General features: G+C 45.9%; 1 protein-coding gene across 1 annotated transcript in view; it reads right to left on the bottom strand.

Annotated features, from left to right (window-relative positions):
* Window positions 1-14,703, bottom strand: part of LOC139573193 (protein FAM171A1-like) — a 61,763-nt gene that overhangs the window by 23,495 nt on the left and 23,565 nt on the right. Inside the window, exon 4 of the mRNA XM_071396385.1 lies at window positions 438-596. Coding sequence (XP_071252486.1) covers window positions 438-596 — 159 coding nt within the window. The remainder of the gene's footprint in view (window positions 1-437; window positions 597-14,703) is intronic.

Here is a 14,703-nt window from a genome sequence, read left to right as displayed (position 1 = left end):
TCCCACTTACCTTCACCCCCCACTCTCACCCATCCCTCCACCACACCCCTACCGTCACCTCACCCACCCCCCCGCCTTCACCCCACCCACCCCTGATCCCTCCCTTGACCCCCACCTGCCCACCCACCCATCTGTCCCTTCACCCCACATCTCCACCCACTTACCCCTCATCCATCCCTTCACCAAACACTCCCCACCTGCCCTAAATGTCTTCTATCCCACCCACTCCTCATCCCCCACCCACCCTTCATCTCTTCCATCCATCCCACCCACCCTTCATCCCCCCCTCCCTTCACCCCATCCACCCCTCATCCATATGTCAAATACTATCAAATAATTGATTTAGTTTGTCAGATACAACGGCACCAATGGAATAGTACCAACAGTGTATTCCACCTAAGTCTGGTCCCAGTCTGTCCCTGTCCCATTGGAGGTACCTGTTCCGTTGCCCCCCAGGCCCTGCAGGTATGGGAAGTGCTGGATGTGGCTGGGGTTGTTGGCCACAGTCAGCAGGGCAGTGAGGTTGCTGTAGGACGAGTTGGGATGGAGGCTCAGGGCTCGACGCTGGAACTGAACCCAGGACTGACCACTCGATCCTGTGGAGGAAAGAGATGGGTCAGGAACCACTCACACACTTAGATCCACTGTTCCTTAGTGTCCATCTCCCCTGTAATCCTTTTTAACGCAGCTTGTCAAATGAATGTCTGGAAGATGTGTGATGAACGCCATATGGATGCTGGCCTTCTCTCCTCTCACTCTATATCACTCTGTTTTTACTCCTCCATATTAAATCTCAACTTTCTAATGGTTTTTCTCTTTTACTCAATCGGTTCCTTCCATCTCCCTCTGCCACCCTTTCCTCTCTCTCTTCCTCTCTCACTGCCTCCCGCTTTCTTTCTCTGTCTCTCACTGCCTCTCTCTAAGGGCTTTATTGGCATGGGAAACATGTTCACATTGCCAAAGCAAGTGGAATAGATAAACAAAAGTAAAATAAAACAATACAAAAATGAACAGTAAACATTACACTCACAAAAGTTCATTCTGTGCAAATAGTTAAAGTACAAAAGGGAAAATAAATAAATATGGGTTGTATTTACAATGGTGTTTGTTCTTCACTGGTTGCCCTTTTCTTGTGGCAACAGGTCACACATCTTGCTGCTGTGATGGCACACTGTGGTATTTCACAATGTAGGTATGGGAGTTTATCAAAATTGGGTTTGTTTTCAAATTCTTTGTAGATCTGTGTAATCTGAGGGAAATATGTGTCATGCATTTGGTCATGCATTTGGCAGGAGGTTAGGAAGTGCAGCTCAGTTTCCACCTCATTTTGTGGGCAGTGTGCACATAGCAGGTCTTCTCTTCAGAGCCAGGTCTGCCTACAGCAGCCTTTCTCAATAGCAAGGATATGCTCACTGCGTCTGTACATAGTCAAAGCTGTGCTTAAGTTTGGGTCAGTCACAGTGGTCAGGTATTCTGCCACTGTGTACTTTCTGTTTAGAACCAAATAGCATTCTAGTTTGCTCTGTTTTTTGTTAAATCCTTCCAATGTGTCAAGTAATTATATTTTTGTTTTCTCATGATTTGGTTGTGTTTAATTGTGTTGCTGTCCTGGGGCTCTGTAGGGTCTGTTTGTGTTTGTGAACAGAGCCCCAGGACCAGCTTGCTTAGGGGACTCTTCTCCAGGTTCATCGCTTTGTAGGTGATGGCTTTGTTATGGAAGGTTTGGGAATCGCTTCCTTTTAGGTGGTTGTAGAATTTAACGTCTCTTTTCTGGATGTTAATAATTAGCGGGTATCGGCCTAATTCTGCTCTGCATACATTTGGTGTTTTACGCTGTACACAGGATATTTTTACAGAATTCTGCATGCAGTCTCTCAATTTGGTGTTTGTCCCATTTTGTGAATGTTTGGATTCAACGGATTCAAGTATTTTTAGCCAGATCCTAATTGGTATGTCGAATTTTATGTTCTTTTGATGGCATAGAAAGCCCTTCTTGTTTCTCAGATCGTTCACAGCTTTGTAGAAGTTACCTGTGGCACTGATGTTTAGGCGGAGGTATGTTTAGGCCGACTACAAACAATCTATAACTGGGCTAATAGCTCACTAACTAAAATCAAATCCAATTTTATTGGTCACATACACATGTTTTAGCAGATGTTATTGCAGGTGTAGCGAAATGCTTGTGTTCCTAGCTCCAATAGTGCAGTAGTATCTAAACACTTCACAAAACACACAAATCTCTAAGTAAAAGAATGGAACTAGCAAAGGATATGAACAAAATGTGCACACGTGGCTATTTGCAGCTCTCGCTTTGATCTCAAAACAAGCGCATCTACTCACAACCGCTCATGCTGTAAACACAGTCCAGTTCAAAGTAAATGGCACAGATCTATATATGGAAATGGTCTATTTGCATATAGGCCTACTGCAGCTCTGATTGGTTATGCCGCACCAGTCTGTGTAGATTACGGGCTGAGTCATGCATGTCAATGCAATAAAATCCTACTCCGATGGCTTCTGCCTACAACCAAATTTAGTTTCAGTATGTTGCATTGAAAGTGGCAAATATTGCCTTGATTCAATCAAAATTGGCACAGTAAAGGAAAACTCTAGAACAGTGGCCACCAACCTTTTCTGAGTCAAGATCACTCTGAGTCAAAATGCAAGCCAAGATCTACTGCAAATTTTTTTTTTTAATTGGCTAAACTTTTTTTCCATGAAACATTAACCAATTAAAACAGTACTGTAGCAATGAGGTTTGTGCAGTAAGCTACAGGCCCAATACATTATCACCGCATACTGGCTTTGCCCTGCCAATGCATTGTTGTTCGGGACATTTTTTTATTTTATTATATTAAAACATTTGAGGTAGGCTATATGAACACAGATCATATAGATCTGTTGTTGTATTACTTGTGAGGCACACCTGAGTGAGCATACATTTAAATAATTTGCTTTTCATTTTTATTTTACTGGGCTGATGGTGCCTGTATCTGACAGTCTCAGCAGAGGGAGAGAGCAGCAGACTGAGGGTCCACCTCTCAACATCGCTCTGCTCTCCCGTTCCTCCACTGACACTGACAGTCTCAGCAGAGGGAGAGAGCAGCAGACTGAGGGTCCACCTCTCAACATCCCTCCGCTCTCCCGTTCCTCCACTGACATTGACAGTCTCAGCAGAGGGAGAGAGCAGCAGACTGAGGGTCCACCTCTCAACATCCTTCCGCTCTCCCGTTCCTCCACTGACACTGACAGTCTCAGCAGAGGGAGAGAGCAGCAGACTGAGGGTCCACCTCTCAACATCCCTCTGCTCTCCCGTTCCTCCACTGACACTGACAGTCTCAGCAGAGGGAGAGAGCAGCAGACTGAGGGTCCACCTCTCAACATCCCTCCGCTCTCCCGTTCCTCCACTGACACTGACAGTCTCAGCAGAGGGAGAGAGCAGCAGACTGAGGGTCCACCTCTCAACATCCCTCCGCTCTCCCGTTCCTCCACTGACACTGACCAAAAAGGGACACCTTCTTCCAGCTGTTGGCGAAACTCAAGTCACACCGCATTATTTCCACCTCATGCACAAATGCATGTTGTTACTCCTATGACCAGAGAAAGTGAAATATTCCTTGATATTAAAAAAGACCCAAGCCGCTAATAATAACGCAAGCCTGTGGATACAATGTCCTCCTCATTTATTACTGCTGCACTGCTTGTTGCAGAGCTGAGTGGAAATAGGAAGAACGTGCATTTTATGGCTTATAAAAGTGTTGAATACAAAGTGTTGACAGTGCTGAGTACGAACTTAAACATGAACTCACTCATAAATACAGCAGCTCTTTGCTGTATTCGTTGACAGTTTCTCTCTAGTCATGGTTTTAAATGTTCTGAAATCTTTGCTGTAGCTTTCTTGTACTGCAGACATGGTCATCTGAGCCATCCCATTGGCCAGCGGTAGGCCTATAGTGCACTTGATTTGCTCTCCAGGCCCGCCGGGAAGGAAGAGATTGTACCTTCAGACACATGAAATGTTTCAAAATGGCATCAGTTGGCCTGCCCAGCGCGCAGGGCAGCTGAATCGGGTGCAGCTGGTGCCAATAACTGAAGCGCAAAAAATTATAGAAACGCAGGGCTTTATCATTGTTTTTTTTACAGAAATGTTTAGAGATTGACTAGGGATGCCTTGGAGATCCATCGTGATCGACCGGTTGGTGACCACTGCTCTAGAAAGTTGAGTGAAGTTTAATCTCGTTCTCTCCGTGGGCTGATATTTCTTCTGTAAGGCAGTCCCGCGGGAGCTACGTAGTCTCAGGGCTACTGCGCGCAGCTTTGAGGGAACATTGCTTGTGAGTACCAGAAGTCCTCGAGAATAGTAAACCAAAATTTTTCCGGTCCTCACTTGTAAAAAGGCTATTTTAGGCTTAGGGATTAGGTTTAGGGCTAGAACTAGGGGTTAGGTTTAGGGCTAGAACTAGGGGTTAGGTTTAGGAGTTAGGATTAGGTTTAGGGGTTAGGTTTAGGATTCGGTTTAGGGGTTAGAGAAAATAGGATTTTGAATGGGACTCAGTTGTTGGTCCCCAAAAAGCCTTCACAAGTATAGTAAGACATAGCTGTGTGTGTGTGTGTGTGTGTGTGTGTGTGTGTGTGTGTGTGTGTGTGTGTGTGTGTGTGTGTGTGTGTGTGTGTGTGTGTGTGTGTGTGGGGACATGTTTAATCGACCAACGAAAAAATGTATTTCTAGGGGGTTTAGGGTAAGGTTAGAATTAGTGTCAAGTGTTAGAATTGGGGTAAGTGGTTGTGGGTTAGGTTTAGGTTTTGTGGTAAGGTTAGGGAAAATAGGATTTTGAATGGGAATCAAATTGTGTATCCCCACAAGGTTAGTTAAACAAGACTGTGTGTGTGCACGCGCTCCTGGACATGTTTAACTACAAGAATAGTAAACAAAAACAAAATTAGACCAACAAAAAATAATATTTCTAGGGGGTTTAGATTAAGGTTAGAATTAGTGTTAGTATTGGGGTAAGGGGTTGTGGGTTAGGAGATTGTCCAAGATGGCATAGCAGTCAGACGTCTTTTGTCCTCGTCTTGTCGTGTCCCGTATATATATTTACACCTTTCTTTGCATATCTTTTATATATTTTTCTTTTCCAAAAACTCAACTTCAAAACACTTTCCTGCAACCCGCCTCTCCAATAAAAAAAAAAAAAAAAAGTATTATTCACCTCAAATCTGAAATCCACAATAGAAGCTAGCCAGAAGCTAACCAGAAGCTAGCCAGAAGCTAACCAGAAGCTACCCAGAAGCTACCCAGAAGCTACCCAGAAGCTAGCCAGAAGCTACCCAGAAGCTAGCCAGTTTACTGGCTAACGTTAGTATTTCAATCTAACCACGGTTTGTGGTCATCAGCTATTCCTTTAGCTCGAAAATCTATCGCCACTTTTGTACAACGCGACTCAGACCAGAACATACCGGACCTATTTTTCTCCATATCCCCAGATTTCAACCGCAAGCTCTGGACATTTACACCTGGATTTCGCAGCTAGCTAGCTGCTACCCGTGTGACTATTGGCTTACGTCGATCCCGGAGCATACATCAATTATTCCGGAGCTAGCCAACTGAAGAGTTCCATCAGCCACTCCTGGGCTACAATCACCTATCCGGACCCGTTTTACTGCCTTCACGACTGAACTACCGACGTTATCTGCCCAAGGGAGTTAACCAACTGGCAGCTCCGTCGCGACGTTACCTGGACGCCCATCTGCGGCCCGCTAATCGTTAGCTGTCTTATCGGCTGCTATCTGAATAAGTCTATCAGACAATTTTTCTTGGGTCACCATAACTATATCTATTTTGCCAATTGGATTGATCACCTCTACCACACGGAACCCCACTAATCTACCGACGGAAACGCACGAGGTGGCTAAAAACAGACCTCCATCCTATGCTAGCTTGCTACCGATGGCCCGGCTAGCTGTCTGAATCGCAGTGACCCCAACCAACCTCTACTCACTGGACCCTTATGATCACTCGACTAAGCATGCCTCTCCTTAATGTCAATATGCCTTGTCCATTGCTGTTCTGGTTAGTGTTTATTGGCTTATTTCCCTGTAGAGCCTCTAGCCCTGCTCACTATACCTTATCCAACCTTTCAGTTCCACCACCCACACATACGATGACATCACCTGGTTTCAATGATGTTTCTAGAGACAATATCTCTCTCATCATCACTCAATACCTAGGTTTACCTCCACTGTATTGACATCCTACCATACCTTTGTCTGTACATTATACCGTGAAACTTTTTTATCGCCCCCAAAAACTTCCTTTTACTCTCTGTTCTAGACGTTCTAGACGACCAATTCTCATAGCTTTTAGCCGTATCCTTATCCTACTCCTCCTCTGTTCCTCTGGTGATGTAGAGGTGAATCCAGGCCCTGCAGTACCTAGCTCCACTCCCATTCCCCAGGCGCTCTCTTTTGATGACTTCTGTAACCGTAATAGCCTTCGTTTCATGCATGTTAACATTAGAAGCCTCCTCCCTAAGTTTGTTTTATTCACTGCTTTAGCACACTCTGCCAACCCGGATGTTCTAGCCGTGCCTGAATCCTGGCTTAGGAAGACCACCAAAAATTCTGAAATGTTCATCCCTAACTACAACATTTTCAGACAAGATAGAACGGCCAAAGGGGGCGGTGTTGCAATCTACTGCAAAGATAACCTGCAGAGTTCTGTCCTACTATCCAGGTCTGTACCCAAACAATTTGAACTTCTACTTTTAAAAATCCACCTCTCTAAAAACAAGTCTCTCACCGTTGCCGCCTGCTATAGACCACCCTCTGCCCCCAGCTGTGCTCTGGACACCATATGTGAACTGATTGCCCCCCATCTATCTTCAGAGCTCGTGCTGCTAGGCGACCTAAACTGGAACATGCTTAACACCCCAGCCATCCTACAATCTAAGCTTGATGCCCTCAATCTCACACAAATTATCAATGAACCTACCAGGTACCACCCCAAATCCGTAAACATGGGCACCCTCATAGATATCATCTTAACCAACTTGCCCTCTAAATACACCTCTGCTGTTTTCAACCAAGATCTCAGCGATCACTGCCTCATTGCCTGCATCCGTAATGGGTCAGCGGTCAAACGACCTCCACTCATCACTGTCAAACGCTCCCTGAAACACTTCAAATCAAATCAAATCAAATTTTATTAGTCACATACACATGGTTAGCAGATGTTAATGCGAGTGTAGCGAAATGCTTGTGCTTCTAGTTCCGACAATGCAGTAATAACAACAAGTAATCTAACCTAACAAATTCCACAACTACTACCTTATACACACAAGTGTAAAGGGATAAAGAATATGTACATAAAGATATATGAATGAGTGATGGTACAGAACGGCATAGGCAAGATGCAGTAGATGGTATAGAGTACGGTATATACATATGAGATGAGTACTGAAGGGTATGTAAACATAAAGTGGCATAGTTTAAAGTGGCTAGTGGTACATGTATTACATAAAGATGGCAAGATGCAGTAGATGATATAGAGTACAGTATATACATATACATATGAGATGGGTAATGTAGGGTATGTAAACATTATATTAAGTGGCATTGTTTAAAGTGGCTAGTGGTACATTTTTACATAATTTCCATCAATTCCCATTTTTAAAGTGGCTGGAGTTGAGTCAGTATGTTGGCAGCGGACGCTAAATGTTAGTGGTGGCTGTTTAACAGTCTGATGGCCTTGAGATAGAAGCTGTTTTTCAGTCTCTCGGTCCCTGCTTTGATGCACCTGTACTGACCTCGCCTTCTGGATGATAGCGGGGTGAACAGGCAGTGGCTTGGGTGGTTGTTGTCCTTGATGATCTTTATGGCCTTCCTGTGACATCGGGTGGTGTAGGTGTCCTGGAGGGCAGGTAGTTTGCCCCCGGTGATGCGTTCTGCAGACCTCACTACCCTCTGGAGAGCCTTACGGTTGTGGGCGGAGCAGTTGCCGTACCAGGCGGTGATACAGCCCGACAGGATGCTCTCGATTGTGCATCTGTAGAAGTTTGTGAGTGCTTTTGGTGACAAGCCGAATTTCTTCAGCCTCCTGAGGTTGAAGAGGCGCTGCTGCGCCTTCTTCACAACGCTGTCTGTGTGGGTGGACCAATTCAGTTTGTCCGTGATGTGTACACCGAGGAACTTAAAACTTTCCACCTTCTCCACTACTGACCCGTCGATGTGGATAGGGGGGTGCTCCCTCTGCTGTTTCCTGAAGTCCACAATCATCTCCTTTGTTTTGTTGACGTTGAGTGTGAGGTTATTTTCCTGACACCACACTCCGAGGGCCCTCACCTCCTCCCTGTAGGCCGTCTCGTCGTTGTTGGTAATCAAGCCTACCACTGTAGTGTCATCCGCAAACTTGATGATTGAGTTGGAGGCGTGCATGGCCACGCAGTCGTGGGTGAACAGGGAGTACAAGAGAGGGCTCAGAACGCACCCTTGTGGGGCCCCAGTGTTGAGGATCAGCGGGGTGGAGATGTTGTTACCTACCCTCACCACCTGGGGGCGGCCCGTCAGGAAGTCCAGGACCCAGTTGCACAGGGCGGGGTCGAGACCCAGGGTCTCGAGCTTGATGACGAGTTTGGAGGGTACTATGGTGTTAAATGCTGAGCTGTAATCGATGAACAGCATTCTCACATAGGTATTCCTCTTGTCCAGATGGGTTAGGGCAGTGTGCAGTGTGGTTGCGATTGCGTCGTCTGTGGACCTATTGGGTCGGTAAGCAAATTGGAGTGGGTCTAGGGTGTCCGGTAGGGTGGAGGTGATATGGTCCTTGACTAGTCTCTCAAAGCACTTCATGATGACGGAAGTGAGTGCTACGGGGCGGTAGTCGTTTAGCTCAGTTACCTTAGCTTTCTTGGAACAGGAACAATGGTGGCCCTCTTGAAGCATGTGGGAACAGCAGACTGGGATAAGGATTGATTGAATATGTCCGTAAACACACCAGCCAGCTGGTCTGCGCATGCTCTGAGGACGCGGCTGGGAATGCCGTCTGGGCCTGCAGCCTTGCGAGGGTTAACACGTTTAAATGTTTTACTCACCTCAGCTGCAGTGAAGGAGAGCCCGCAGGTTTTGGTAGCGGGCCGTGTCAGTGGCACTGTATTGTCCTCAAAGCGGGCAAAAAAGTTATTTAGCCTGTCTGGGAGCAAGACATCCTGGTCCGCGACGGGGCTGGTTTTCTTTTTGTAATCCGTGATTGACTGTAGACCCTGCCACATACCTCTTGTGTCTGAGCTGTTGAATTGCGACTCTATTTTGTCTCTGTACTGGGACTTAGCCTGTTTGATTGCCTTGCGGAGAGAATAGCTACACTGTTTGTATTCGGTCATGTTTCCGGTCACCTTGCCCTGGTTAAAAGCAGTGGTTCGCGCTTTCAGTTTCACGCGAATGCTGCCGTCAATCCACGGTTTCTGGTTTGGGAATGTTTTAATCGTTGCTGTGGGTACGACATCGTCAATGCACTTCCTAATGAACTCGCTCACCGAATCAGCATATTCGTCAATGTTGTAGTTGGACGCAATGCGGAACATATTCCAATCCGCGTGATCGAAGCAGTCTTGAAGCGTGGAATCAGATTGGTCGGACCAGCGGTGAACAGACCTGAGCGCGGGAGCTTGTTGTTTTAGTTTCTGTTTGTAGGCTGGAATCAACAAAATGGAGTCGTGGTCAGCTTTTCCGAAAGGAGGGCGGGGGAGGGCCTTATATGCGTCGCGGAAGTTAGTATAACAATGATCCAGGGTTTTACCAGCCCTGGTAGCACAATCGATATGCTGATAGAATTTAGGGAGTTTTGTTTTTAGATTAGCCTTGTTAAAATCCCCAGCTACGATGAATGCAGCCTCAGGGTGTGTGGTTTCCAGTTTACAAAGAGTCAGATAAAGTTCGTTCAGGGCCATCGATGTGTCTGCTTGGGGGGGAATATATACGGCTGTGATTATGATCGAAGAGAATTCCCTTGGTAGATAATGCGGTCGACATTTGATTGTGAGGAGTTCTAGATCAGGTGAACAGAATGACTTGAGTTCCTGTGTGTTGTTATGATGATCACACCACGTCTCGTTAATCATAAGGCATACCCCCCCGCCCCTCTTCTTACCAGAAAGATGTATGTTTCTGTCGGCGCGATGCGTGAAGAAACCAGCTGGCTGCACCGACTCCGTTAGCGTCTCTTGAGTTAGCCATGTTTCCGTGAAGCAGAGCACGTTGCAATCCCTGATGTCTCTCTGGAATGTTACCCGTGCTCGGATTTCATCAACCTTATTGTCAAGAGACTGGACATTGGCGAGTAGTATGCTAGGGAGTGGAGCGCGATGTGCCCGTCTCCGAAGCCTGACCAGGCAACCGCTACGTTTGCCCCTTTTACGGCGTCGCATAGGGTCGCCGGCTGGGATCAGATCCATTGTATTGGGTGGAAGGCAAAACACTGGATCCGTTTCGGGAAAGTCATATTCCTGGTAGGAACGATGGTGAGTTGACGTTAATCGTATGTTCAGTAGTTCCTCCCGACTGTATGTAATGAAACCTAAGATTACCTGGGGTACCGATGTAAGAAATAACACATAAAAAAACAAAATACTGCATATTTTCCAAGGAACGCGAAGCGAGGCGGCCATCTCGGTCGGCGCCGGAAGAGCAGGCCTTTCTAATCGACCTGGCCGGGGTATCCTGGAAGGATATTGATCTCATCCCGTCAGTAGAGGATGCCTGGTTATTTTTTTTAAATGCCTTCCTCACCATCTTAAATAAGCATGCCCCATTCAATAAATTTAGAACCAGGAACAGATATAGCCCTTGGTTCTCTCCAGACCTGACTGCCCTTAACCAACACAAAAACATCCTATGGCGTTCTGCATTAGCATCGAACAGCCCCCATGATATGCAACTTTTCAGGGAAGCTAGAAACCAATATACACACGCAGTTAGAAAAGCCAAGGCTAGCTTTCTCAAGCAGAAATTTGCTTCCTGCAACACAAACTCTAAAAAGTTCTGGGACACTGTAAAGTCCATGGAGAATAAGAACATCTCCTCCCAGCTGCCCACAAGATAGGAAACACTGTCACCACTGATAAATCCACTATAATTGAGAATTTCAATAAGCATTTTTCTACGGCTGGCCATGCTTTCCACCTGGCTACCCCTACCCCGGTCAAATGCACTGCACCCCCCACAGCTACTCGCCCAAGCCTTCCCCATTTCTCCTTCTCCCAAATCCAGTCAGCTGATGTTCTGAAAGAGCTGCAAAATCTGGACCCCTACAAATCAGCCGGGCTAGATCATCTGGACCCTTTCTTTCTAAAATTATCTGCTGAAATTGCTGCCACCCCTATTACTAGCCTGTTCAACCTCTCTTTCGTGTCGTCTGAGATTCCCAAAGATTGGAAAGCAGCTGCGGTCAACCCCCTCTTCAAAGGGGGGGACACTCTTGACCCAAACTGCTACAGACCTATATCTATCCTACCCTGCCTTTCTAAGGTCTTCGAAAGCCAAGTCAACAAACAGATTACCGACCATTTCGAATCCCACCATACCTTCTCCGCTATGCAATCTGGTTTCAGAGCTGGTCATGGGTGCACCTCAGCCACGCTAAAGGTCCTAAACGACATCTTAACCGCCATCGATAAGAAACAATACTGTGCAGCCGTATTCATTGACCTGGCCAAGGCTTTCGACTCTGTCAATCACCACATCCTCATCGGCAGACTCGACAGCCTTGATTTCTCAAATGATTGCCTTGCCTGGTTCACCAACTACTTCTCTGATAGAGTTCAGTGTATCAAATCGGAGGGTCTGTTGTCCGGGCCTCTGGAAGTCTCTATGGGGGTGCCACAGGGTTCAATTCTTGGACCGACTCTCTTCTCTGTATACATCAATGATGTCGCTCTTGCTGCTGGTGAGTCTCTGATCTACCTCTACGCAGACGACACCATTCTGTATACTTCTGGCCCTTCTTTGGACACTGTGTTAACAACCCTCCAGGCGAGCATCAATGCCATACAACTCTCCTTCCGTGGCCTCCAATTGCTCTTAAATACGAGTAAAACTAAATGCATGCTCTTCAACCGATCGCTGCCTGCACCTGCCCGCCTGTCCAACATCACTACTCTGGACGGCTCTGACTTAGAATATGTGGACAACTACAAATACCTAGGTGTCTGGTTAGATTGTAAACTCTCCTTCCAGACTCACATCAAACATCTCAAATCCAAAGTTAAATCTAGAATTGGCTTCCTATTCCGCAACAAAGCATCCTTTACTCATGCTGCCAAACTTACCCTCGTAAAACTGACCATCCTACCAATCCTCGACTTCGGTGATGTAATTTACAAAATAGCCTCCAATACCCTACTCAATAAATTGGATGCAGTCTATCACAGTGCCATCCGTTTTGTCACCAAAGCCCCATATACTACCCACCACTGCGACCTGTACGCTCTCGTTGGCTGGCCCTCGCTTCATACTCGTCGCCAAACCCACTGGCTCCAGGTCATCTACAAGACCCTGCTAGGTAAAGTCCCCCCTTATCTCAGCTCGCTGGTCACCATAGCAGCACCCACCTGTAGCACGCGCTCCAGCAGGTATATCTCTCTGGTCACCCCCAAAACCAATTCTTCCTTTGGCCGTCTCTCCTTCCAGTTCTCTGCTGCCAATGACTGGAACGAACTACAAAAATCTCTGAAACTGGAAACACTTATATCCCTCACTAGCTTTAAGCACCAGCTGTCAGAGCAGCTCACAGATTACTGCACCTGTACATAGCCCATCTATAATTTAGCCCAAACAACTACCTCTTTCCCTACTGTATTTATTTATTTTGCTCCTTTGCACCCCATTATTTATATCTCTACTTTGCACATTCTTCCACTGCAAATCAACCATTCCAGTGTTTTACTTGCTATATTGTATTTACTTCGCCACCATGGCCCTTTTTTGCCTTCACCTCCCTTATCTCACCTCACTTGCTCACATTGTATATAGACTTATTCTTCTACTGTATTATTGACTGTATGTTTGTTTTACTCCATGTGTAACTCTGTGTTGTTGTATGTGTCGAACTGCTTTGCTTTATCTTGGCCAGGTCGCAATTGTAAATGAGAACTTGTTCTCAACTTGCCTACCTGGTTAAATAAAGGTGAAATAAAAAATAAATAAAATAAAGGAGATGGTGTTGGGCTATGGTTAGGGGTTAAGGAAATTAGGATATAGAATGGGAATCAATTGTGTCCCCACAAGGTTAGTTAAACAAGACTGTGTGTGTTAAAGAGAAGTTTGTATAGTGGGGCTTAGCGATGATGTCATAGTGTTTCCACTGTGGTGAGTGTACATTCCTGGGCAATGAGACACCGCTGCAGCCGTGCCTGTGTGTTTTCTCTAGCTCTGTGTATCCTCTGCCTTCAGTACACCTGATCTGGTATTGATCTGAACGTCCAGTGTTGGTTGTCTGCCATTGATCTGAATGTCCAGTTTTGAAGGAGGTCTGGTATTGATCTGAATGTCCAGTTTTGAAGGAGGTCTGGTATTGATCTGAACGTCCAGTTTTGAAGGAGGTCTGGTATTGATCTGAACGTCCAGTTTTGAAGGAGGTCTGGTATTGATCTGAACGTCCAGTTTTGAAGGAGGTCTGGTATTGATCTGAACGTCCAGTTTTGAAGGAGGTCTGGTATTGATCTGAACGTCCAGTTTTGAAGGAGGTCTGGTATTGATCTGAATGTCCAGTTTTGAAGGAGGTCTGGTATTGATCTGAACGTCCAGTTTTGAAGGAGGTCTGGTATTGATCTGAACGTCCAGTTTTGAAGGAGGTCTGGTATTGATCTGAACGTCCAGTTTTGAAGGAGGTCTGGTATTGATCTGAATGTCCAGTTTTGAAGGAGGTCTGGTATTGATCTGAACGTCCAGTTTTGAAGGAGGTCTGGTATTGATCTGAACGTCCAGTTTTGAAGGAGGTCTGGTATTGATCTGAACGTCCAGTTTTGAAGGAGGTCTGGTATTGATCTGAACGTCCAGTTTTGAAGGAGGTCTGGTATTGATCTGAACGTCCAGTTTTGAAGGAGGTCTGGTATTGATCTGAACGTCCAGTTTTGAAGGAGGTCTGGTATTGATCTGAATGTCCAGTTTTGAAGGAGGTCTGGTATTGATCTGAACGTCCAGTTTTGAAGGAGGTCTGGTATTGATCTGAACGTCCAGTTTTGAAGGAGGTCTGGTATTGATCTGAACGTCCAGTTTTGAAGGAGGTCTGGCATTGATCTGAATGTCCAGTTTTGAAGGAGGTCTGGTATTGATCTGAACGTCCAGTTTTGAAGGAGGTCTGGTATTGATCTGAATGTCCAGTTTTGAAGGAGGTCTGGTATTGATCTGAACGTCCAGTTTTGAAGGAGGTCTGGCATTGATCTGAATGTCCAGTTTTGAAGGAGGTCTGGTATTGATCTGAACGTCCAGTTTTGAAGGAGGTCTGGTATTGATCTGAATGTCCAGTTTTGAAGGAGGTCTGGTATTGATCTGAACGTCCAGTTTTGAAGGAGGTCTGGTATTGATCTGAATGTCCAGTTTTGAAGGAGGTCTGGTATTGATCTGAATGTCCAGTTTTGAAGGAGGTCTGATATTGATCTGAATGTCCAGTTTTGAAGGAGGTCTGGTATTGATCTGAACGTCCAGTATTGG

The sequence above is a fragment of the Salvelinus alpinus genome, chromosome 4 (assembly GCF_045679555.1).
Source record: "Salvelinus alpinus chromosome 4, SLU_Salpinus.1, whole genome shotgun sequence".
Taxonomy (NCBI): Eukaryota; Metazoa; Chordata; class Actinopteri; order Salmoniformes; family Salmonidae; genus Salvelinus; species Salvelinus alpinus.
The sequence above is the reverse complement of the archived record's forward strand: the minus strand, read 5'-3'. Positions and strand labels throughout refer to the sequence as shown.